Source organism: Papio anubis, chromosome 13, assembly GCF_008728515.1.
Source record: "Papio anubis isolate 15944 chromosome 13, Panubis1.0, whole genome shotgun sequence".
In the NCBI taxonomy this organism is placed as follows: Eukaryota; Metazoa; Chordata; class Mammalia; order Primates; family Cercopithecidae; genus Papio; species Papio anubis.
The window spans coordinates 15,831,250-15,853,920 of NC_044988.1; the positions used below are offsets into that span (position 1 = coordinate 15,831,250).

The 22,671-nt window shown below is 43.2% G+C and overlaps 1 protein-coding gene across 13 annotated transcripts in view; it reads left to right on the forward strand.

Moving 5' to 3' along the window:
* The window catches only part of TLE1 (TLE family member 1, transcriptional corepressor), a 107,201-nt gene that overhangs the window by 59,814 nt on the left and 24,716 nt on the right, over nucleotides 1-22,671 (forward strand). For 8 of the 13 annotated variants that reach the window (XM_031654102.1, XM_031654100.1, XM_031654097.1 and 5 more), the window contains 6 exons: nucleotides 10,377-10,493; nucleotides 14,309-14,362; nucleotides 14,873-15,025; nucleotides 17,142-17,286; nucleotides 18,631-18,821; nucleotides 20,288-20,364. In XM_031654102.1, the coding sequence (XP_031509962.1) occupies nucleotides 10,377-10,493; nucleotides 14,309-14,362; nucleotides 14,873-15,025; nucleotides 17,142-17,286; nucleotides 18,631-18,821; nucleotides 20,288-20,364 (737 nt within the window). The remainder of the gene's footprint in view (nucleotides 1-10,376; nucleotides 10,494-14,308; nucleotides 14,363-14,872; nucleotides 15,026-17,141; nucleotides 17,287-18,630; nucleotides 18,822-20,287; nucleotides 20,365-22,671) is intronic. The other 5 variants (XM_031654098.1, XM_031654101.1, XM_031654106.1 and 2 more) reach the window with 3 other exon arrangements.

The following is a 22,671-nucleotide window of genomic DNA, read 5'->3' on the forward strand; positions in this document are numbered from 1 at the left end:
CCTGCCTAATGACTACAGAAAACTGTTGGGCAATGATGATTAAAATGGGAAAACTACACTAATTGTAACCTCAACATTTAATTCAGTCCATAGAGAGGCATTAAATTGTTCACTGTCCACATAAGTGGGATTTTGCTACAGTTATGTAAAATTAAATAGCTCTTCAAACTTTGTATAAAAGTGAGTATGAAAAGCAGTGGATAATGAGATGATGCGTACTATTAGTGCCTAAAATGTTATAGTACTTATCTATTTAATAAAGTGGTTTGAATCAGAAAGTCTAATTTTACTTGGCAGATCAAGTCAGCCAATTGCTGTTTGCTGCTGTTTTTTAATCCAGTGAAAGGTTAAGGGCAGTTGCTACAGGCCAGTGATTTTCAAAGCCTTATGGCCTCATGATCTTGATACCCTTGAAATAAAATTATTGAGGACCCTGAATAACTTTTTGTTTATCTGGGTTATATTTTGATATTTACTGGGTTAATATTTTGATTTTCAATATTTACTGGGTAAGAAATAATAAAAAAAATTAAATCACCTAAACAGATGAAGAGCTACTTAATTTAAATTGTATTAATACAAATAACATTATTAGTGAAAAATAACTTTTCCAAAACAAAAAAAAAAATTATAGTGGGAAGAGTGGCATTGTTAGGTATGTCTACAACTGTCTTGAATGTCCTGTCATTTATTTAGTTTTAAAGAGGACAGCTGGATTCTTCTGCATTTGCTCTTTTGCGGTATTTAGTTGAAGTTTAGGAAGAAAATCTGCCCTCATAGATTTTCGAGGGTCTCTGGGACCCTTCAGGGATCCTTGGACCAAAGTCTAAGAACCTTGGCCATAAATAAGACTAACTCCTTACTGTTTTTTTTTTTTTTTCTTCTTGTTTTTCTTTCTATATTGAACATATTATTTATACCAAGTGCAGAAATCGGAGACTGATGGGATCCACAGGGAATGTGGGTGTGTATGAATTTTTATCTGTGAGCCTAAAACTGGTTGGTAGGTAGTTTGTTTAGTTTTAGTGGCAGAAATTAATTTGCTAGTTAAAGATTTTATGGTAGGAAAACAAATGAGCCTTAAATAAGCAATCTGTTTTAATGTGAAGCCTAGAAAACAGAAGTGCAATCAGTGCACTGCATGACAACACTTGCGTCAACAGTGGATTGCATATATGATGGTGGTCCCGTAAGAGCATGACACCGTACCTTTTCAATGTTTAGGTGTGTTTAGATACACAAATACTTACATTGTGTTGTAGCTGCCTGTAATATTCAGGACAGTAACATGTACAGGTTTGTAGTCTAGGAGCAGTAGCTTAGGTGTGTAGTAGGCTGTACCACCCAGGTTTGTGTAAGCACACTATTTGATATTTGCACAATGATGAAATTGCCTGACATCCCTTTCTCACAAAGTATCCCTGTTGTTCAGTGACACATGGCTGTTCCAAGAGTGAAAGTTTTTATGGAAACTACCTTAAAGTTTCTTATTTCTGAAAGGGATGAATGATAAAGCTAGCAACTTTATAGAGTTTTTGCGTTGGTTTAAAGGTTTTTTTGGCTGTTTTAAAATTTTGATATCTGTTTTTTCTTACATAAGTGCAGTTCTTGAGCAGAGAAATATGAAATGACCTAAAAAAGGCCATTGTTTCTTAGTAGTATTCAGTAGTAATAAAAACATAACTTTAGATATTTTAATTAATTTAAAGATAAATTACATTAAATTTTGGCTGAAGGGAATGCTATTTTTATCTGCTTGAAAGAGAGAATTGACAAGTTGTATGGTTTAAAAAAATGTATAATACGTCATGCTTTTAAATACTTTGAGTCATTTAACAAATATTTGTTGAGCCCTGACTATGTGGCCAAGTACTGTTTGAGGTACTGCGTATACTTGCTCTCATTTTGCAGCGATCCCTTTTATGTCACAGTTAAACATTTGTTGAATGTAAGGCACTGAAATACTTAGCCAGTGTGATCACTGTTTGGAAAAGGGAGGAGACTCTGGGGAAGACTCCAGAGCAGACAGTTTGTAGACGTACGCAGTGGCGTTCATGGATGGACTGTATAAGTATATGCAGATTGTGGTGGGTCTGTGTTCATTTGCAGAATTCTGGGGAGAGATTATAACTCGTCAAATTCTCAAAAAGGGGTTCCTGACTCAGAACAGTCTAAGCACCACTCATCTGTCTTTCAGGTCATATGGCACAGCACCATAAAAAAACCTCCTTTATCAAGGAGGCTGGATGCATCTGGTCACATAGTTACTTAGTTAACAGAGATTGAGAGTTAGTAATCTGAGGGACCATGTTGTCACTCTGTAATTGACTTCTAAAATCACCAGGAGTTTGTATTTAGAGCTTACCTAGAGATAATTACGACAAACATCACCTTGTTTTACATAAGGTGGTTTCTTTCTTTTCTTTCTTGTTACTCTTCTCTAGCTGTTCTTGACTAGTTAATTGTCAGAGGCAGGACCAAATCCTAGTTAGGACCACCCATATGTCACTTTTTCTCAAAATGACAACATTATGGAAGGCAAGGAGGAGTTAAGATGTGGGACTTTGGAAAAGAATACTGTTGGTCTTTTTCTGGGGAAAAAAAATCACCTTCACTCCCAGAGGCCCATGGGAACCGTGGTGGCACCAGGTGGTAGAATGAACGTGAGTTTTGTACAAAGGCAGACCTGAGTGGAATTCTGGCTACACAGGCAAGGCTTTTTCATTCTTTTGTGCCTTCCTAGTCCCATCTATAAGAGGTGATCGTAGTGGTTGCCTCATAGGGAGGGGGTTAGGAGGCCTCAGGTGGGAGGATAGCAGACAGCATGGAAGGTGCTTAGGGAATGCCCTCCTCCCACTGCCGTTGGCAGAGTAGCAAGACAACAGTAAATGCATCATTCATGACTCTCAATGCAGTTACTTCTGGGTTTCTCTCCTATTTATTTTTTTAATTAAAACAATTTTTCTTTTAATTTTTGTACACTCAGAGTCTCAGTATGTTGCCTAGGCTGGTCTCAAACTCTTGGCTTCAAGTGATCCTCCCACCTTGGCCTCCCGAAGTGCTGAGATGACAGGCGTGGGCCTCTGCACCCAGCCTTGGTTTTCTCTCCCTTTTTAAAGTACATATTACACAGGCAGTTATGGAAATAAGGATCCGCGTGCCAATGTGGCAGTTACTGTTGGTTCTCAGCACGTCAGCACCGTGAAACTGATCTCAGCTGCTTATTAACTTGATCAGTTTCCTGATAATCAAATTTCTCAAAAGTAGACACAGCCTTGGAGGTGCTGTTTTTGCCTAAATACTTATGAATTCATCTTGACCTGACATTTTAAGAGATTGCCTGGAAATAAAGGCTAAAACTGAGATGAGTCACGTAAAATTTCAATTTTTGGGCACAATGGAAAACGCTTACGTTTTCTTAAGCAGTCTCCTGGGCAGGTTTCCCTTCTGGCCAAGTTTAAAACTCTGCTTAAAAAAGATAGATCCTCTTTGAGAATGTTGGCAACACTGCTGTGAGTAGGTTGAACCCTTGAAAGCCCTGGTGGTTTCTAGATTGTCAGGAGCCTGTACCAGGTAGAGGCGTCTGTTGACTGTGGATGCAATAAGTCAGGTAGATATCGGGGCCTTGGTGGACTGGATTAATGTTCAGGTTTTATCTCACTGTGATTACAGTGAAAATAGAGCATCTTTAAAAAAAAAAAAACAAAAAACAAAAAGCGAGAGAACAATTTTTCCCTCCAAAACCTCTTTTTTGAGTTTGTGCTCTGTAATTAGAAAACCTGCGATTGTTTTTGTCCCTATAATCATTTTTATCATTTCCTCACTGGAACATAGGTGGACAACAAATTCTGTGTCCTTATCTTTGAGATAAGGAGGTATAAATGTAAGTGCTGTCAGATACAAGATGACTTAGTCAAGTCCTGACCTAATGGCTTTGTAGTTTCAGGGCCATTTCTTGCATTAGCAATTATCTCAACAGGGGCTAGAGAGCAAAGAGGCACAGAAACAGGTAAGCAGCTCTTAGAAACCATGCTTTCAAAAATGCTTTGACATAGAGGTTTTGGTTTTGCTGTGATTAGGTCCTGAGATGGGGAATGGCAGTGTCATGAGGTTATTTAAAAATTAATTTTAAATAATTGTATTTATTGTCTGCTCCAGAGTTTGTTTGTTTTGCTTTGCCTGGAGGAGGGTAGAAGGGCCAGCTACAAATGAGAGGGTGGTGACGAAGGCATCGTGGTTTTAGCACCCTGTCCATCCTCAACATTAACTGGCCCTGTATGTCACCTGCACGGCTACCTTTCTGTGAGTCCTCCTGACTCGATGAGTTGCAAAATCAAGGTGCAGGAATGCACTGGTTCTTCCCCAGAGTTTGCATTTAAACTGTGTGAAACATCAATGTGTGCCCTTCAGACGGGCTGCACAGGCAGGGTTGTGAGATGTGATGTGATTGCCAGTGGACAGATTTTCAACTTTGTCATGTTGTTAACAAGTGGGGATCTCATTAGTTTTATGGGTTAAAAATGCAGTAGTTGAAGTTTTGGGCAGAGTACGTGAATGACCAATTGGACCGTAGCAAAAAGTACGGCGCAGGGTGATGGCTTAATTGATACCAGGTGTAGATGGAGAAGGCACACAGATGTGATGGGGTGCGTCGTTACCTAATTGTTTTAATGTTCACCGAGAAGTTAATTGTCAGTGTGGAGTGTGCTAGTAAATTAGGTTCCTACTGCCTTAGTGTAACTGAGGATAAATGAGGTGTCACGAGTTTCCAATCTGTACCTCTGACACAAACACTTTTCCTGCGGGGAGGAGAAAGTTCCCAAGGGGAATCAGCATGGCAGCTAAAGAAATCCATTTGAATAATGTGCTTTATTTTTGCATTAGGGAAACCTGTCTTGCTTTTGCTGTGTGCATGAATGGGTTTTCCTTTCAGTTTTGCTGCTGGTGGTTTCAGGGTTTGAACTTGTTGGCAGAGAAGTTGCTTGGAGGTCTTAGGATGCATGAAGGCCTCTGTAACTAGTGTTTGGTAGCATTGACAGGGCAGCATTTTATTAAAGTTGCTTTTTCCCCTCTCCCCCCATAGTTTCTGGGGTTACTTTTCAGAACAGGTTAGTAGATGTGAACAACCATTAGTGTTAAATTGCTGAAGAAAAGTGAGATTATTGGAACAAGACTATAAAGACTGGTTTTTATCCTTATTGAAGTGGCTGGGTCTTTGCTACCTTTGTCTTGAATGGGTGTTTGGAGCATGAAATAGACACATCACTTGTGCTGAATGGTCAGGATAAAGGAATACAGAGTCCCAGTCTTAACATGTTCTTTTGATGCCACTGGGTGCTCTCTGAGGTTCAGTCAACCCATCTGCTTACATTGTAAGTTCTTATATGAAGGTATGGTTTCATAATTGTGTTGGAATGTTTATTTTTGCTTTATTTTAAGAGAATATGTTGGCCTCTTGCATCCAGGAAATTCAAACACTTTGCCAATTATCTAGTTACCCTGAGGTCATGGAGCTACCGCAGGGAAAGATCCTGGTGTGTGTTTAATAAAACATGGTTCCCACAGTTAGGAAATTGTGCTCAGAATTTGTCTCAGAATGCACACAAGCTGTAATATCGGAAGATCTGCCATTCCTCATTTCTTCTGACCAGCTCTTTTGCTGTCATAGCCGTTCTATTCTGTCATCCTATTAGTGCAAGTTAGATGTAACCCTTAGGAAGCATATATTAATAAGTAGTAATTTGCTTGTTGCCAGTGAAGATGCCCTCTGAGATTTGGCATTCTCACAGAATTCCAGATTTTCGTGAGAGAGAGAGAGAGAGAGTCCCTTCTTGTGGAGTATATGGTTTCTCTGTTCTTGCACCTCATCTAATCATCTCATGTACTTTCTATATAAAAGTTATGCCAGTTCTGCCCATTTTTGAACCCTCTTTATGTATCTGATACTGAGCATTCTAGGAGGATCTTTTCTTTTAGACTTCTCAGATATGCTTCTCCCTTTATGTTTTACTTGACCCTGTACCCGTAAGTGTGTGCCACACGTAGGTGCAGAAAATTATTTGGTTTTAGAATTTTAGTTTGTTTTGAACAGTATGTTTTCAACTGATTTGCCCAGGTTTGTAATGTCCTCCGTGGGCTGTATAACTCCTATTTTGAGTTTCTGTAGAAGACATAAATAAGGTGATTTTGTTTATTTCTTAAACAATTTTTTTAAATAAAGGAAAACTTACATACAGTCTAGAAACCTCAGTCCTTGGGACACTTGTAATAGAAGTCTGCCCAACATTTACAGTCTTTAAAAATCCTGGCAGATATTTAAATTTTACCAGCTGCAAGGTGAAATAAAGCATTGGGTTTCTTGGCTGGAATTAGAGTATATCAGTCAGTATGGTAACACTGGTTCTCATGTTGATCAAAAAGCTGATTCTCAATTAAATATTTATTTGGCAAATAAATATTTGAAAAATGAATTCTACTTGATGAATCCTGTTTGGTAGATTAAAATCTTTCAAAATATAGACTTAGGAAGAGGTGTCTACAGTGGCAAATAGGTCTGTAGGATGATTACCCGCGGTGATTGGCATCCCATGAAGCCTGTGTGTACCTGGGCTGCTTTGTCACTCTCTGCTGAGGCCTTTTTCAGCGTTAATTTTGGGTTTTGAGTAGCACGGCAGGAATTTGGGACTATTCCTAGTTCATTTTAAAGTAGACTTTAAAATGTTCATTTAAAAATTACACATTTCTATTTTTGGTATGGAAGCCATCTAACCTGATCAAAGCAAGGCATTCTGTTGGTTAGGAGGTGGGTCAGAGAAACCATGCGTCAGGTATTATGTCACATTAGAATGTTAAGTGCAGTAGTTTAAAGAGCCAGGCTGAATTTCAAATAAGTTTTTGGGTATAAGTGTTCCATGTATATAAACTTGAGTTTAAAAATCACTCTTCTGAAAGAGGAGGCACTTTGACTGTAATAGGAATCAGAAGGTAGTGGACAGAGCCGCTTGGCCCCAGGCAAATTACCTCTGTCTTGGGACATCCTAGTCCTCCAGATTAAAGGAGCAGGAGGAGGAGGAACAAAATGTCTCGACAGTTGCTTTAGCCTCTTCTCAGGTTTGTTTCTAATTATTTTCTGTGTTTAGAATGCATGACTTTTTTTTTTTTTTTGATTTTTCATTTTATTATTTTTTTGAGGTAGAGTCTCACTCTGTCACCCAGGCTGGAGTGCAGTGGCACAATCTCTGCTCATTGCAACCTCCACCTACTGGGTTCAAGCGATTCTTATGCCGCAGCCTCCTAAATAGCTGGGATTACAGGCTAATTTTTTTTTTTTTTTTAGTACAGATGGGGTTTCACCATGTTGGCCCAGCTGGTCTCGAACTCCTGTCCTCAGGCAATCTGTCCGCCTTGGCCTCCCAAAGTGCTGGGATTACAGGCACGAGCCACCGCCCCGGCCTCATAACCATTTTTAAATAGCTTAATGCAAAGCAACCTCTGTTTCATTCTTTTGCAAATGGTATCCTCATAAATGTTGCCTCGATTTGTTAGATGAGGACCCAGACAACATAGCATTCGAAATTTTGGAGGATCAAAATGACAATTTAGTCAATACCCAGGTTTAATCTCTGAATTCTCAAAATATGTATAAAGTGGCTCTTAATGGCCATCAAAATGACTGTGTTCTACCCTGGAGCCAGAAGCAACACACAGTAGGGGGTGCACAAGGAGAAATCACAGCGTGAGGGAAAAATACCTCAAAAAATGCAGTACCCACCAAGTCACTTTTGGGTTTCTGGGAACAAGTGAGGGAATCATGAAGGTAAGGGTCCCCCAGGCAGTAGTTTAAAAACCAGAATGGTTGCTGTTGCTGTTTCTGCCAGTGAATCTCATTAGGCTGGAACTATTTGCTCATATCCAGAACAACAATGAAAGCAACATCAGGGCTGGAAGAAGTCAGGGGCAGTTATACACAGAAAACTGGGTTCACGAGAACAAGAATAAAAGGAAGCGGTCTCTTTTTGGTGGGGTAGCCTTCAGGTAGAAAGCCGGCCGGGCGTCCGGCAGCTGCATGGGCCAGGGATCCCTGGGTCTGAGTGTGGTTTTCCTGTGCCTTTCCAGCCCACACTCTCTGCTGCCTTGTTTTGAGTCAATTTTACACCATCAAAGGTATGATGAGGCATCTTGTTTTGTAACTTGTTGAAGTCTGCTGTTGAATGGGGTCCATTTCAGATAAGCAGTGCTGCTAATTACTAGCCCTGTCCACCACATTTGGAGGAACTTTCAGAGCTTTTCAAAACCTATTCAGACTATAAGCTTCATTTAAGCTGCTCAAGCGGAAATTACAGTAGTAACTTTGAACACATAGACACAGAGGCCTCAAAGCTTGACAGTCTTAAACGTCCAGTCATAGAAAGGTTATTGTTTCTAACAGAAATTGTATTGTTTCTAACAGAAGTGTAGTTTACTTTTACGTTCACAGTACTACTTGACATCATTAAAAAAAAAAAAGACATTAAGAAGCTGCCTTGGAATGGCCCTGTGGCTTGGACGTGCAGTGCTGATGACAGCAGGAGAGCTTGGAAGACTGTGGAGAGACTGGTCAGCACACACTGACTCTATGCCCCATTTTGCTGGGCACTTGGGCGGATTTAAAGTTGAATAAGACATAGCCCTGCCCTGGATGCTGCTCAGAGTCTGGAGGAGGAGACCTCGGGGCTGAAATAAACTAGAAGAGAGAGGTGTATTTAAACATGTTTCCCATGTGTGAACAAGCAGCTGCTGCTCTGGCCCGGCTTTTCAGAGGGCGTGTTGGCACTTTGCAAGAGTTAGGTCTCCTGCAGCCTTGTCAGCTGTGGGTCTGGGTTGGAGGGGTTAGTTTTTAGCGGACATTTATCTAGGTAATTAGTTCAGGGATCCAGCCGGCTCACCTTTCAGCCCCAAACACTGTGGTAAAGACATTACTTTGAGCTTCTCTATATTGAATTGCATTGGTCCCTCCCAGCTGCTTTTATCTAAGCCTCCTGGCATTTGTGTAGCTTGAACAGTCATGAATAAAAGAGCCCAGCTCCTTTAGAGTCGGTCCCTGAGGAGGGCCAAGAGGCTTGGGATTGCCTTCTGGTCCCCAGTTTTGATTTCCTCCTGCATATGGTTGAGCTGGGAACAACCCTCCCATGGTGGGGTCCATGGTTTTCAGGGGGAGCTTTGAGGGCTGGCCACCTGGCTGATTACCTCTGGCTGGTTAGGAATGAAACTCACGGCTTTTAAAAAGGTACCATAAAGTATTTGCTCCTGTTGTATACTGTCGATTAGATGTGGTCTAACTTAAAGGCATCCCCCAGCCCCTTCTGTTTTAAATTGTGGCAGAGAAAGGTAACATAATTGTCTGTTGGCCCTGGACACCGCCCTCTTAGTTCTCAAACATCTTTCAGAGATTGGGGTTATCTGGGCTTTGTGAAAGGAGGTTTTTGCACAGCTCATTCAACATTGTTCAGGGCAGTAACACATCACTGAACAAATTGCCCCCTTGCATATGCTAATCCCACACTTAAAAGAACTCATTGTAACATGTTCTGATGCTTTAGCCCGAGGGGAGATGGGAATTGAAGAGATGTCAGATCATGTCATGTGACCCCAAAATATCTAAAATGCCTGTTTTCTTTGGGTCAACAGTTCCTACTCAGCATATGCGAATGAAAGTATCCTGTGTGGTTTGTGGAAAAGATTAGTCCTTGTTCCTGCTTTTGTGTGTGGGAGCTGGCCTTGCTATTGAAGATTCACTGGCCGAAATTCCCCCCTTGGGTCTTAAATTTCAGCGCTATTGGCGAGGAACACCAAGTCTTATTTTCAACAATAAATTAAAAGAATTCAAAAGAGTTCCTTCATTGTTGCTGTGGAAAATGTGATTTGCCTTTTAGGAAACCATGCTGTTAATCCCACCGCTTCCTTTGTGCCTTTTTAGAGTGGTACACATTGACTCTTACAGTTAAAGAATATGTCTAATAGAGTAATCTCAAGATTTGCGCATAGGCCATTCGCATTCCTGACCAGGAAGTCGCAGTGGGAAAGAATAAAAACACATCCACATACAACACAGTAAGCTCCTATTTCTCCAACAGTAAATAGAACAGAAGCACATTTCCAAGGAGGCCTGAAGAATCCACCTAGCTTTGGATGGTTTAATTGCAAAGTCAGGGTCTCCTTTTTAAGTGTGTAAACCTGTAGATACGTTTGCCATCAGAGTCTTTAGATGAGATGAATTAAATGGAATGAAAGGCTGTGTAGGTATCACCTTTCAAAAATAGTTCTCACATCGAGGTTGGGTTTTCATGTGTACAAAGAGGCTTGGGAAGAAATCTTTGATTAATTTTTTTGTCTTGCAGAGTAATTCCCTTCTGGTCCCAGACAGTCTGAGAGGCACAGATAAACGCAGAAATGGGCCTGAATTTTCCAATGACATCAAGAAAAGGAAGGTGGATGATAAGGACTCCAGCCACTATGTAAGTAATTAAAGGACTTGAAATAGCATTTGTTTGCTTACTGCTCACCTAAGTGAGTATCCAAGTATACTCTTAAGATCTTAGTGATAATTCCATGTCCTTAAAAATAATAACATAAAGAGGAGAGGTTCTTACATTGTAGGATATTATTTCCCTTTGGGGCAGTAAATTATGCTTCTGCCGGGCTCAGTGTTACGCTTTGGACTTCCTGCCTTTGTTACTCAAAAGGGAATATGAAAATGCAGGGCTGGCTTTGTGCGCTGTGGTTGCTCAGGGCCCTGCTGTTGTTAGGAGTCCCCCCAGCCCCTGCCCTCTCTTGGTGTAATGCTCAGATCTCACTCTCTTTACATTCTCAATTTTTGAATAAGGTCTCTGCATTTTTCATTTTGTCCTGGACTCTGTGAATTTAGTAGCCACTCCTGCTAAAATAGAGTAAAAATTATAGTGTCACAGAAGCTTTGTGGATGCTGTTCTGATGATACAGGCTCATACTACTTCTCAAGACAGAGCTCAACGTTTTCCACAGTGAGCGTTCTAGTGAACTAAGTTCGTGGTGAAAATGGAAGAAACCCCAGAGGCATCTTGTTTAAATTCTGTAGATGAGATCACTCTACTGGTTGATGGAGTGGGGACTCTTGTCACAGATCCAGCTAAAACCACATTCAAAAGGAAACCAAACCAAGCCAGATGGCCATTGGCTCTGGTCTCAGGGTTATAAACATTGCAGCCGATGTATGACTTGGAGTTGCCTGTGTGTCCCCGAGTGTCTGTTTCAGGATGGATGCATTCTCAGGAACAGTATGAAAGCAGAGTTGCTGAATTGGGGCTACGTCCCTGATGCCCTTGGAGGAAGAGGCGTCAACTGTGCAGGCTATGTGGAGTTCTAAACACTAGACCGACGATAGTGTCTGCTGCTGGCTTGCCCAAGCCTATAGCTGATGATAGGTAACATCTTTTTGAGCACCACCTGGAGTTGGTGCCAGGTACCTTGTGATTTTTACATGGATTATTTCATTTAACTCTTATAACATCCCAGTGATTTGCTGGAGCCAGCTCTAGTATCTCTGCTCTTTGACACTATGCTAAGATGCCCAAACCCAGCTCCAGTATTCGATTATTTTACCAGAGATCCTGTATTTGGTTCGCACTTTGCACCATGCTTTAATAACATACTAAGAAACAAAGCGGTTGGTTCTCCCCATCCTAACCCAACACTTTTTAGCATATATCATTCTCCCCTTGTCTGTTGCCCAAAGCCAATGTCCCATGCATGTACTTTCATTGTGACATTCAGCGTTACTAAGCAAGTTGGAAGGTTTATGACATGCAGATATTTGCTGAGGTAGAATTCTGATGTTACGAAGCAAGTTGGAAGGTTTATGACATGCAGATATTTGCTAATGTAGAATTCTGAATTGCCCTTCATGAGGCTGTTGTGTATAGTAAGTTATTTAGTAATGAGTGCTCTAGAATCCATAAAGCTTGGCATGGTAGTTTTGTAACCTGCGTGTACTAGGTTTGTCTGGTTGGATAATGGTTAGGGACCGTGTGTGGAGAGTATGTTGGAGAGTCTGGGACAAAGGCCTCAGATCTTAGATCACCGATGACAGACATGTACTGTCCTTTGCAGTACCCTTTGCAGAAGGGTCCAGTAGAAAGCTAAGATTTAAATTACAGTAAACTCACTTCAGAGTTCCATTGTCATAAAGGAATTGTTCGCTATTTTTGCTAGTTCCGTGTGTGTACTAACTTAGCCATTTTTATAATTTTCTTTGTAGAAGATAAACTCTTTTAGTTTATATTTTTCCACCACCACCACCCTTAATACCTGGAAACATTTGTGCTTTGCTGTGGGCTTTACCAAGAGAAAACGGATTTTCGTTAGTATTAGTTTTGTTCTTTATTGTATGAAAATATTTATTTCAGTAGACTGTTATTTAGGATTACCCAGGCTTCCTCAATGGTTGTAATTTGAATTGTTACTGGTGAATTGCATGGTGCCCTGTAACCATGGCTAAAATATATCTTGTAACACACTATTGAAGAAAATAAATTGGGTCTCCCACATGTAGTGCTCTGTGTATGATTAGGAAACAAATCATGTAAGACTTGAATTTAGAGTTGAGGGTAAACTTTCTAGCCTAGATCTGTGGGCCTACTTCAGAAGGCCAATGTGGATAATATTTGCACTTGTTTGTACTAAGAACTTTTCAGATATTATTTCTATATTCTTCATTGACAACAGTATCAGTACAAGCATTGTTTAGATCATAAATTTGGGACCTCTTCCTTTCCAAGAATTCAAACCCATTGAGATGTCCTGCTTTTTCCATATACCTACATTGTATAATGTATTACTCTGCCCTAAAGGACATGAGATATTTTGGCTAAGAGAGTAGACTTTTTCAGCCTGCCTCAAACTTGATGGAGGGGGTGATCGCATCATTGAATTGTTTTTTTGTTTGTTGTTGTTTTTTTTTTTTGAGATAGAGTCTTGCTCTTGTCACCCAGGCTGGAGTGCAGTGGCACAGTCTCGGCTCACTGCAACCTCCGTCTCCCAGGTTCAAGCGATTTCTCCTGCTTCAGTCTCCTGAGTAGCTGAGATTACAGGTGCACACCATTACACCCAGCTAATTTTTGTGTTTTTAGTAGAGACGGGGTTTCACCATGTTGGTCAGGCTGGTCGCAAGCTCCTGACCTCGTGATCCACCCGCCTCAGCCACCCAAAGTGCTGGGATTATAGGCATGAACCACTGCGTCCGGCCCACATCATTAAATTGAACAGGCTTTATTTTATTTATTTTTTTGAGACAGAGTCTTGCTTTGTCGGCCAGGCCAGAGTGCAGTGGCATGATCTCAGCTCACTGAAACCTACACCTCCTGGGTTCAAACGATTCTTGTGCCTCAGCCGCCTGAATAGCTGTGACTGCAGGCATGCGCCACCACGCCCGGCTAATTTTTGTATTTTTAGTAGAGACAGGGTTTCACCATGTTGGCCAGGCTGATCTTGAACTCCTGGCCTCAAGTGGTCTGCCTGCCCGCGTTGGCCTCCCAAAGTGCTGGGATTACAGGCGTGAGCCACCGTGCCCGGCTGAACAGCTTTTCCGAATATTTTCCAACCCCAGTGCTACCTTGGAGTTTCCTCTGATTAGTAAATACTGTAGCTTTATGAAGGGACAATGAGAGCCTTACTGCAGAATGCCAGTGCCTTTCAAATATTGCCATCTATTATCTTTCCAAAAATACTTCAAGCTGATTGCAAAAAAGGTTAATTTTTAATTTTTTGTTACTTAAGAGAAAAAGATTGGGTTTTGTTTGCTTATTCCATCCACCGGCTAGCTTTGCTGGATTCGTTTTGTTTTGTTTTGTTTTGTTTTTTTGCATTAACTAGTAATCCCATGGGAAAATGCTTTACCTTGAAATCATATGGAAAGACTTCGATATAAGGGTATGCATATTTCAAATTAGAGATTTCAGCCCTCAAGAGAAATTCAGCTGTTGCAACCATTTACTGAGCACTTACAACCTGCCAAGTATTTGCAACTTGCCATCACCTGTAAACAAGTTGTGATTGGATAGTTGGTTTGCTACTGCTACAGAATTCCTGCCTGAAGCTTTGCATAGCCCCAGGTCAGATGAGAAGAGGGGGAAGATGATAATAATTACTAGGGCTGACAAACTGATAGAGAGCCTGCAGGCCTGTCCCAGGTAGTTTTTTTGTCTGTCTGCTACCAAGAACTATAGAAAGAAATCTAACTGTGCCCCAAACCCATTCCTAGCTTTTAGTAAATGGTGTTAATGTTTCTTTCTTCCAGGACAGTGATGGTGACAAAAGCGATGACAACTTAGTTGTGGATGTGTCTAATGAGGTAACCATTCTTTTCATCAAAGTTTATCTTCAGAATTATTTGAATAATGTTATGAAAATAATCTAACAGTGAATGAAGGAAGTAGAGCCCCTCAGTGCGGGGGACCTCTTGCAACTTTTTGCATTAAGAAGTTAATGGTTGCTCATGTATGGAGCAATAATGGTCTAACTGACATAAAGTTTTATTTCCTTTAAAAAAAGATATTTCCGTAGACATTTTGAATGCCTAAGTTGGATGTCTGGCTCCCCTTTCCTTCCAATGCCCTCTAGGCAAAGTTCTTAAGCCTGAGGCACAAGGAGGGATGTGACTGTGGGGTTGTTTTTTATGGCATGTTTGCGGGTATGTTTGCGGAAACCATGTTTCTTGTTATAACATGGTGTTGGTCACCTTGTACACCCCCAACCCGAAGGACTTTCAGCACTGTCCTTAAATTTAGAGAATGAGTGTGGAAAGGGAAAGGTCAGTCTGTTACAAGCTAAATCACGAAAACTTTTGATTATGCTCGTTGAGGACCCTTCCTCTCCGCGAGCAAGCCCTGCCCACTCGCCCCGGGAAAATGGAATCGACAAAAACCGCCTGCTAAAGAAGGATGCTTCTAGCAGCCCAGCTTCCACGGCCTCCTCGGCAAGTTCCACTTCTTTGAAATCCAAAGAAATGAGCTTGGTAGGTAAAGAAAACTGACACTTGCCTGTTTGGCCGTGTATGTTTCATTGTGGACTGGCGGACCCTGAAGTATTGGAAATGTAGGGGTTTTGCTGCTTGAGGGTTGTATTTTGAAGAGTTTACTAGTGAAACTCATCCTTCTGTTCTTTGTCATCATTCAGGGTTTACTTTTTCCCCTCTCAGTCATCTCTTTTTGACCACGATTAGGGAGGGTGTACACGCATCCGTGTTCATTGCCGCCTTCTGCTTCTTTTTTGAGACAGAGTCTCACTCTGTCACCCAGGCTGGAGTGCAGTGGTACAATCTCGACTCACTGCAACTCCTGCCTCCTGGGTTCAAGCGATTCTCCTGCCTCAGCCTCCTGAGTAGCTGGGATTACAGGCACGTGCCACCATGCCCAGCTAATTTTTTTTTGTATTTTTAGTAGAGATGGGGTTTCGCCGTTTGGTCAGGCTGGTTTCAAACTCCTGACCTGGTGATCCACCCACTTGGGCCTCTCAAAGTGCTGGGATTACACGGGTGAGCCACCACTCCCAGCCTCATTGCCTTCTTACTTGGGAGATATGTCCTTGCCACACAGCTCTCTGAAACTTCCCAGTTGACAAATGGTTCAAACTTCTGAGATTTTTTTTTTTTTTTTCCGAGACAGAATCTCACTCTGTTTTCCGAGCTGGAGTGCAGTGGTGTGATCTCGGCACACTGCAACCTCCGCCTCCCAGGTTCAACCAATTCTCCTGCCTCAGCTTCCCCAGTAGCTGGGATTACAGGTGCCCATCACCACGCCTGGTACCACCACGCATTAGAGAGGGTGTACACGCATCCATGTTCATTGCCTTCTTCTTCTTCTTCCTTTTTTTTTTTCTTTTTTTTTTGAGATGGAGTCTCACTCTGTCACCCAGGCTGGAGTGCAGTGGTGGTGCAATCTCGGCTTGTTACAGGGTTTCATGTTGGCCATGCTCGTCTTGAACTCCTGACCTCAGGCAATCTGCCCGCCTCGGCCTCCCAAAGTGCTGGGATTACAGGTGTGAGCCACCACACCTGGCCTCAAACTTCCTAGATTCTTAAGTCTTCATTTTCTTAGGCTGACCATTTACCTGGTAGACCGATCCCTAATACCAGGGCATGTCATAGAGCATGCCCCGATGTTATGGAGCTCGTCAGATCAGTGATGCACAAAGGAGGCCCCAGGGGAAGCCAGGAACTGGTGCATCAGAACCCACTCGTGGTCATTCATTCATTCAATCAGACTTGGTAGACTGCGTCATCTTTTAACAATAACATTTCATAACAACCCTGCAGTTGATCCTTACCTGGTCCCTGTAGGCATTATCCCGTTTTACCGGTTGCGGAGAATGAATAACTTAAGGCTACACAGCTGTGGCTCATGATCCAAGGTCAGAAAGGGCTCTCTTTAGCCTGTGCTCTTTGCCACACTGTATTGGTTCTTGGACTGTGTTGTAAAGCACACGAAAGGTTGAAAAGCCAGAGAAGGTGCCCTGTAACCCCGTTACCGTCTGGCCTCTGAAAGGCCCCTTACTGGTGTTCAGTCTCTGCTCTGCACTGATGGGTCCACTTCGGTTATGTAGGCAAGTGGGCAGTGGCACTTAACTCCAAAGTGTTGTTCTTTTTAGGCATATTGGTAACGCTAACCCTGGGGCTTTTGTCTCTGAGATATTGGCCCCACTCTCTCTCACCATTTGTCTCAACCCCAGGGCTACCTAAAAAGGAGACTCGAAAAGGGGTCTTCCTTGGACTTTCTTGGCGGCCGGGGCATGTGTTTCTGAGTGCCTGGGAAGGATTCTCTGGGTGGTCATCTTTCTAACTTGGCGTCGACCCAAAGTCCACAGCCTGATGGAAAATACTTTTAAAATAAAATCTGCGGAGGAAGAAGTGTGATCATGTTCTGTGTCTCTAGCTCGAGTTTTAATTCTGGCAGGAAGAGGAAAGGTCAACATTTCTCGCTCACAAGTTAATGCTGTCAACATTGTGTGGATTTATGAAAATTGGCTGAGGGAGTAGCTAGAAGGTGCCCAGTGTCCCAGCTGCTGTTGTGATAAATTGTGTAATATGGCTTGGATTAAAAATAATACTCATTTAATTTGTTTAATGACACCAGCATGAAAAAGCCAGCACGCCTGTTCTGAAATCCAGCACACCAACGCCTCGGAGCGACATGCCAACGCCGGGCACCAGCGCCACTCCAGGCCTCCGTCCAGGCCTCGGCAAGCCTCCAGCCATAGACCCCCTCGTTAACCAAGCGGGTAGAGCATCGCCTCTTGTTGTGCTTTGTTTGGTTTCTCCCATTCCCAGCTTGATTTGCTGTCTGTTAATGTTGTGATGCAATTGCCCTACAAATATGAAATGTACTTAGGGCCACCCTCCTTCCTATCTCTGAAAAAGCCATGATAAGAAACAGATGTTTGTCCTTGGGTTTCAGCAGCTGCACTCTGTTCAGTCTCCAACTGTTTACATTCAGCTTTTCTTTTTTTTTTTTTCTTTGAGACGAAGTCTCGCTCTTGTTCCCCCAGGCTGGAGTGTAATGGCGTGATCTCAGCTCACTGCAACCTCTGCCTCCTGGGTTCAAGCGATTCTCTTGCTTCAGCCTCCCAAAGAGCTGGGCTTAAAAATTAGCCTGCCGCCACACCTGGCTAATTTTTGTATTTTTAGTAGAGATGGGGTTTCACCGTGTTGGCCAGGCTGGACTCGAACTCCTGACCTCAGGTGATCTGCCCGCCTCGGCCTCCCAAAGTGCTGGGATTACAGGCTTGAGCCACCTTGCCCAGCCTTCTTTTATTTTTAAATAATTCAAATCCTAGGGACTTCAGTAAAGTTTCTCATAATTATTTTGAACACAAGCCTCCCTACCTAACTAGCATTGTGCATCTGACTTTGCTAATATTGGCTGAAACAGTGGTTTGGCCGGCCCAACCACGCTCCTTGCAGACTGTAGTTGGTTGGTTTTCTGCCAGGGGAAGCTTCAGGAATCAGTGGTCTCTCCTTCAGTAGAAATTAGGAGGGTTTCCCTGTGACTCCAGCCCTTAAAAAACTCATAATTTGCAACCTGACATCCCCCGGTGGGAAAGGAAAAAAGCAACAGCCTGGGCCCAAAGGAAAACAGGCAACAGAATCTTCCTCCTAAACCCGTGCTTTGGTTTACGTAAATCCAGGATTGGGTTTTCATTTGGAATTGGTACCAGGGAATGGAAAGTTCGGACTGAAAGAGAAATCTTGGATTTTATCGAGAAAATCTTCTTTTGAGATTAAGTCAGGTAAACACTTGGTGTCTGTGCCTTGGTTTGCCCTCTGTAAATTGGGTATGGTAATACGCTTAATTCCCCTGGCTTCCGGTGCTGCTACTTACACGAATAAGAAAATGTGTGGGTTGTGCTTCCCCTGGAGTCTTCTCTTTCCTGGAGATGAATTCCACTCTGGGGAAGGAGGGATCCAGTGTATAAAAATTGGAGGTGATTTCCCCCCCTTCCCCAGAAGCCTTCCCTCTTTCTCTCTCCCCGTGAGTGACACTAACAAATGACGAGGCCAGACTTGCTGGTCAGGTTTGATGGAGTGGGTCAGTTGAGTGATGTGTGGCTTGTGTTTCTTTTCAGCAGCTGGCTTGAGGACACCCCTGGCAGTTCCTGGTCCATACCCTGCTCCTTTTGGGATGGTCCCCCACGCTGGCATGAACGGCGAGCTGACCAGCCCAGGCGCTGCCTATGCCAGTTTACACAACATGTCACCCCAGATGAGCGCCGCAGCTGCCGCGGCCGCCGTGGTGGCCTACGGGCGCTCCCCCATGGTAGGCCGCTGTCGGGTGGGCTCTGGTTGGGGTAGGAATGCTGCATGCTCCATTTAGCGCTGTCAGGTTTGGGGCCAGGCCTCTCTGCGCTGCATGGGCAGGAGCAGCCAGCCCCACACACCTCGGAGACAAAGACACCCAGTGTCCCAGCCGCACACTCGCCTTCCTCTTGTCAGCTTTCATCAGCACGCTGCTTCATTAAGTGAGAGCCAAACGTTTTTTTGTTTTACTGTTTTTGTGGATGAAAAAGGCAGTGTTTAGAAGCTCCTTCAGTGGTTCAGGGGACATCTGGTTTTCTCCCACCAAAGTCGATTTTTTTTATTTGAAGGCGATGAAATGATTCAAGTGGTTCACAGAAGCCTTTTCATTCATTTTCTTGAACTCTTTTTTCCTCATTAAACCTTAGGAAAAAATGTCTGAGAAGCCATTGCTCTCTCTTTCTATGCCTGTGCTACACTTTAAACCCAATCGCCTGATTGATGTATAAGCAGTGGTCTCTGTAAACAGGTAGAATTCTGGACAGACTGAACCACAGGGGCAGGCTGGCCTGTTTGCCCTGCCTCTTGCCACTGTGCAAATGGTCTAATTTTTGACCAGGAAGACACAGAACTGCATTTGAAGGGTAGAATTGGCTCTGCAATCATTGATTGCATTAAGGGTATAAAATCCCACCATCATTTCTCTTGGCTGTTTGAAAAATGCCCTGCACCTTTCTCTCTTGTCCCCTCTTCACATAGCATTACCTCCACTAGTTTGCGCTGACATTAAGATTCATTGGTTTTTCCTGATACTGCTCTTGTAGGAGAGGCTGTGCAGTGGCGGGCAAAAGTGTTGAAAGTAAGGTGGTCAGCTGAGAGACTCGATGCTATCCTTGTGCTGCACAAAGTAGGGAATCCATGTATGAATGCTTAAGCATTAAATTAGACCCATGGTACGCAACTGGGGATGATTTTCTTCCTTGAGGACATTTGATAATATCTGGAGACACTTTTGATTATCATAACTGGGGGTGGGAGGGGGCAGGTGTGGATTCCTCTTGGCACATCAACAGTAGGGGCCAGGAATGCTGTTCAACATCCTGCAATGCCCAGGATGGCCCCCAACAAAGAAAAGAACTGTTGGGCACAAAATGTCAATAGTGCTGAGGTTGAGAAATCCTAATACAACATATTGCTCTGTGAACTTCCTTGCAAGTCTAAGGGAGGTATTTACCATGGGGAAGTGGTTCTCAGTGCGCAAATAGATCACATCTCCTCTCTACCCCCCAAAAAGGAAGTGGGTCTTGTGGCGTTCAGAGGTGCTTATATTACCTCTTGCATAGTAATTAAAAAGAAAAACACTAGGCCATGTCACTGTTCCCATTGAAGTTGCTTTGGGGATCTGTGAGTTTCTAATGAAAGGTATTGACGTTCACAAAGTGCCTGCTACAATAACCTGAGTCTGCAATGCCTTATTTTTGTTTCCAGGTGGGGTTTGATCCTCCCCCTCACATGAGAGTACCTACCATTCCTCCAAACCTGGCAGGAATCCCAGGGGGTAAACCGTAAGTACCTCAAAGACCTTGGTTTTGTTTTAAAGGTGGTTACTCAGTCATTGGTATTAGCAGACTAGAATTCCAAAGGGAGTACAGGCTTGGGCGTTTCCAAGGAGATTTCTGGTATCTTTTCCTGAGGAGTGTTAACACTTTCTATAAATAGGCAACTTGTAGGTGTCATGCCTCTGTCTTCTCCCTGGGGGTGATCTCCTAAGTTCAGTTATTTCTAGAGAGAAACTGTTGGAGATGAGGACGAGGTGGGAGGAAAGCGCTGGAGGTGACTGGCCCTCTTCGCTTGACCCCTCAGAAAACTGCTCTGCTCTGCCATTTGGTTAGAGGGCAGCTGCTGGAGATTCCCAGCTGTGCTGTGCTGTGGGCAGTCAGCTGTCACAAACTCTTGCAGGCTTAGACATTCAAAATGTGTCATCTCTTTACCCAGCTCCGTGCCACCTTTTTCTTATTTTGGTGGAAACGAGAGTTATTTGAAGGGTAGGTTGTGTTGCATGCCAGCACCCCAGGTTTACTCCCAAGTAGAGTTTTGATGAGTGCTCTGAGAGATCTAGAATTATAAAAAGCAAAGTGGCTTCATGGGGAAGCAGGAAAAGTTAACGTTCATTTTGTGTCCAGTGCACAAAAAGCTTTGGAATTTGAAAAAACTCAGTTGGCTATTCTTCCTGGGTCACTTTAAAAATTGCTTGCTTTTCATCATGTTAGTAATTAGAAGTGTGATTTCAAAGAATTCCTAAAGTTCTCAAATTTTTTAAACAGCAGAATTGTTTAATTGCAGCAAAACTCTGCCTTCTAAGATAGAAAATAGCAGAGGCCAGGCACGGTGGCTCACGCCTGTAATCCTAGTACTTTGGGAGGCTGAGGCGGGTGGATGACCTGAGATCAGGGCTTCGAGACCAGCCTGACCAACGTAGCGAAACCCCGTCTCTACTGAAAATACAAAAATTAGCTGGGTGTGGTGGTATGTGCCTGTAATCCCAGCTGCTCGGGAGACTGAGGCAGGAGAATCGCTTGAACCTGGGTGGCGGAGGTTGCAGTGAGTGAAGATCACGCCATTGCACTCTAGCCTGGGCGACAGAGGGAGACTCTGTCTCAAAAAGAAAAGAAAAAATGGCAGGTCTTTACAAATGTAGTTGTTTTTCTTTTCTTTTCTTTTTTGAGACGGAGTTTCACTCTTGTTGCTCAGGCTGGAATGCAATGGTGTGATCTCTGCTCACTGCAACCTCTGCCTCCCGGGTTCAAGCAGTTCTCCTGTCTCAGCCTCCCAAGCAGCTGGGATTACAGGCGCAAGCCACTACGCCTGGCTCATTTTTGTATTTTTAGTAGAGACGGTGTTTCATCATATTGGTCAGGCTGGTCTTGAACTTCTGACCTCAGGCGATCCACCCGGCTCAACCTCCCAAAGTGCTGGGATTATAGGCATGAGCCACCACACCCAGCCGATTTTTTTTTTTCAATAAAGGTATGGGTGCTACATGTCTTAGGCCTTCAGTTTGTTTTTGTCATACCCTTGCCTTCATGTGGTTGCTTTCAGCTTTTATCAGTACGTCACTTGCATGTCACATTAGTGAGTTTTTTATTTTTAGAAACAGGGTCTTGCTCTGTTGCCTAGGCTGGAATGCAGTGGCACAATCACAGCTCACTGCAACCTCGACCTCCTGGGCTCCAGCAATCCTCCTGCCTTGGCTTCCTGAGTAGCTAAGACTATAGGTGTCTGTCACCATACCTGGCCAATTTTTAAATTTATTTTTGTAGTGACAGGGTCTCCCTGTGTTGCCCAGGCTGGTCTCAAACTCTTGGCCTCACACAGTCCTCCTGCCTTGGCCTCCCAAAGTGCGTGCATTACAGGCATGAGCCACCACGCCCAGCATGGTGAATTATTTTGAACAGTCCACTCAGCTGCCCTGTCATCCTTGGTATGGTTTTGATAAGAGCCTTGTTTCAAATAAACCACCAGCATGAGATAAAATTGAATTTCTTACCCTGTCACCTGCTTTTTGGGAAAGGCGATTCCCATTGCACTACTTTTCATGTATTTTAATATCTCTTTCACAATAATTTGATTCATGATGAAATGAGGTTTTCGTCTACACTAGGAATCAGTAGCGATGTTAGGAATTTAAAATGACATCTGTGCCCAATGAAGGGAGTGAGGGGTAGTATGGCTCAATGCTCACTTAGCTGGTAGTTCTCTTCCAGTTGAGTACCCATGGACTAGTTACTACCTGGTGTGTTTTCTTGGGGATTTGGGAATGCCCCCCTGCTTCCAGCCTGGGAGGTCCTTGGGGCACTTGTGAGCATTCCCTG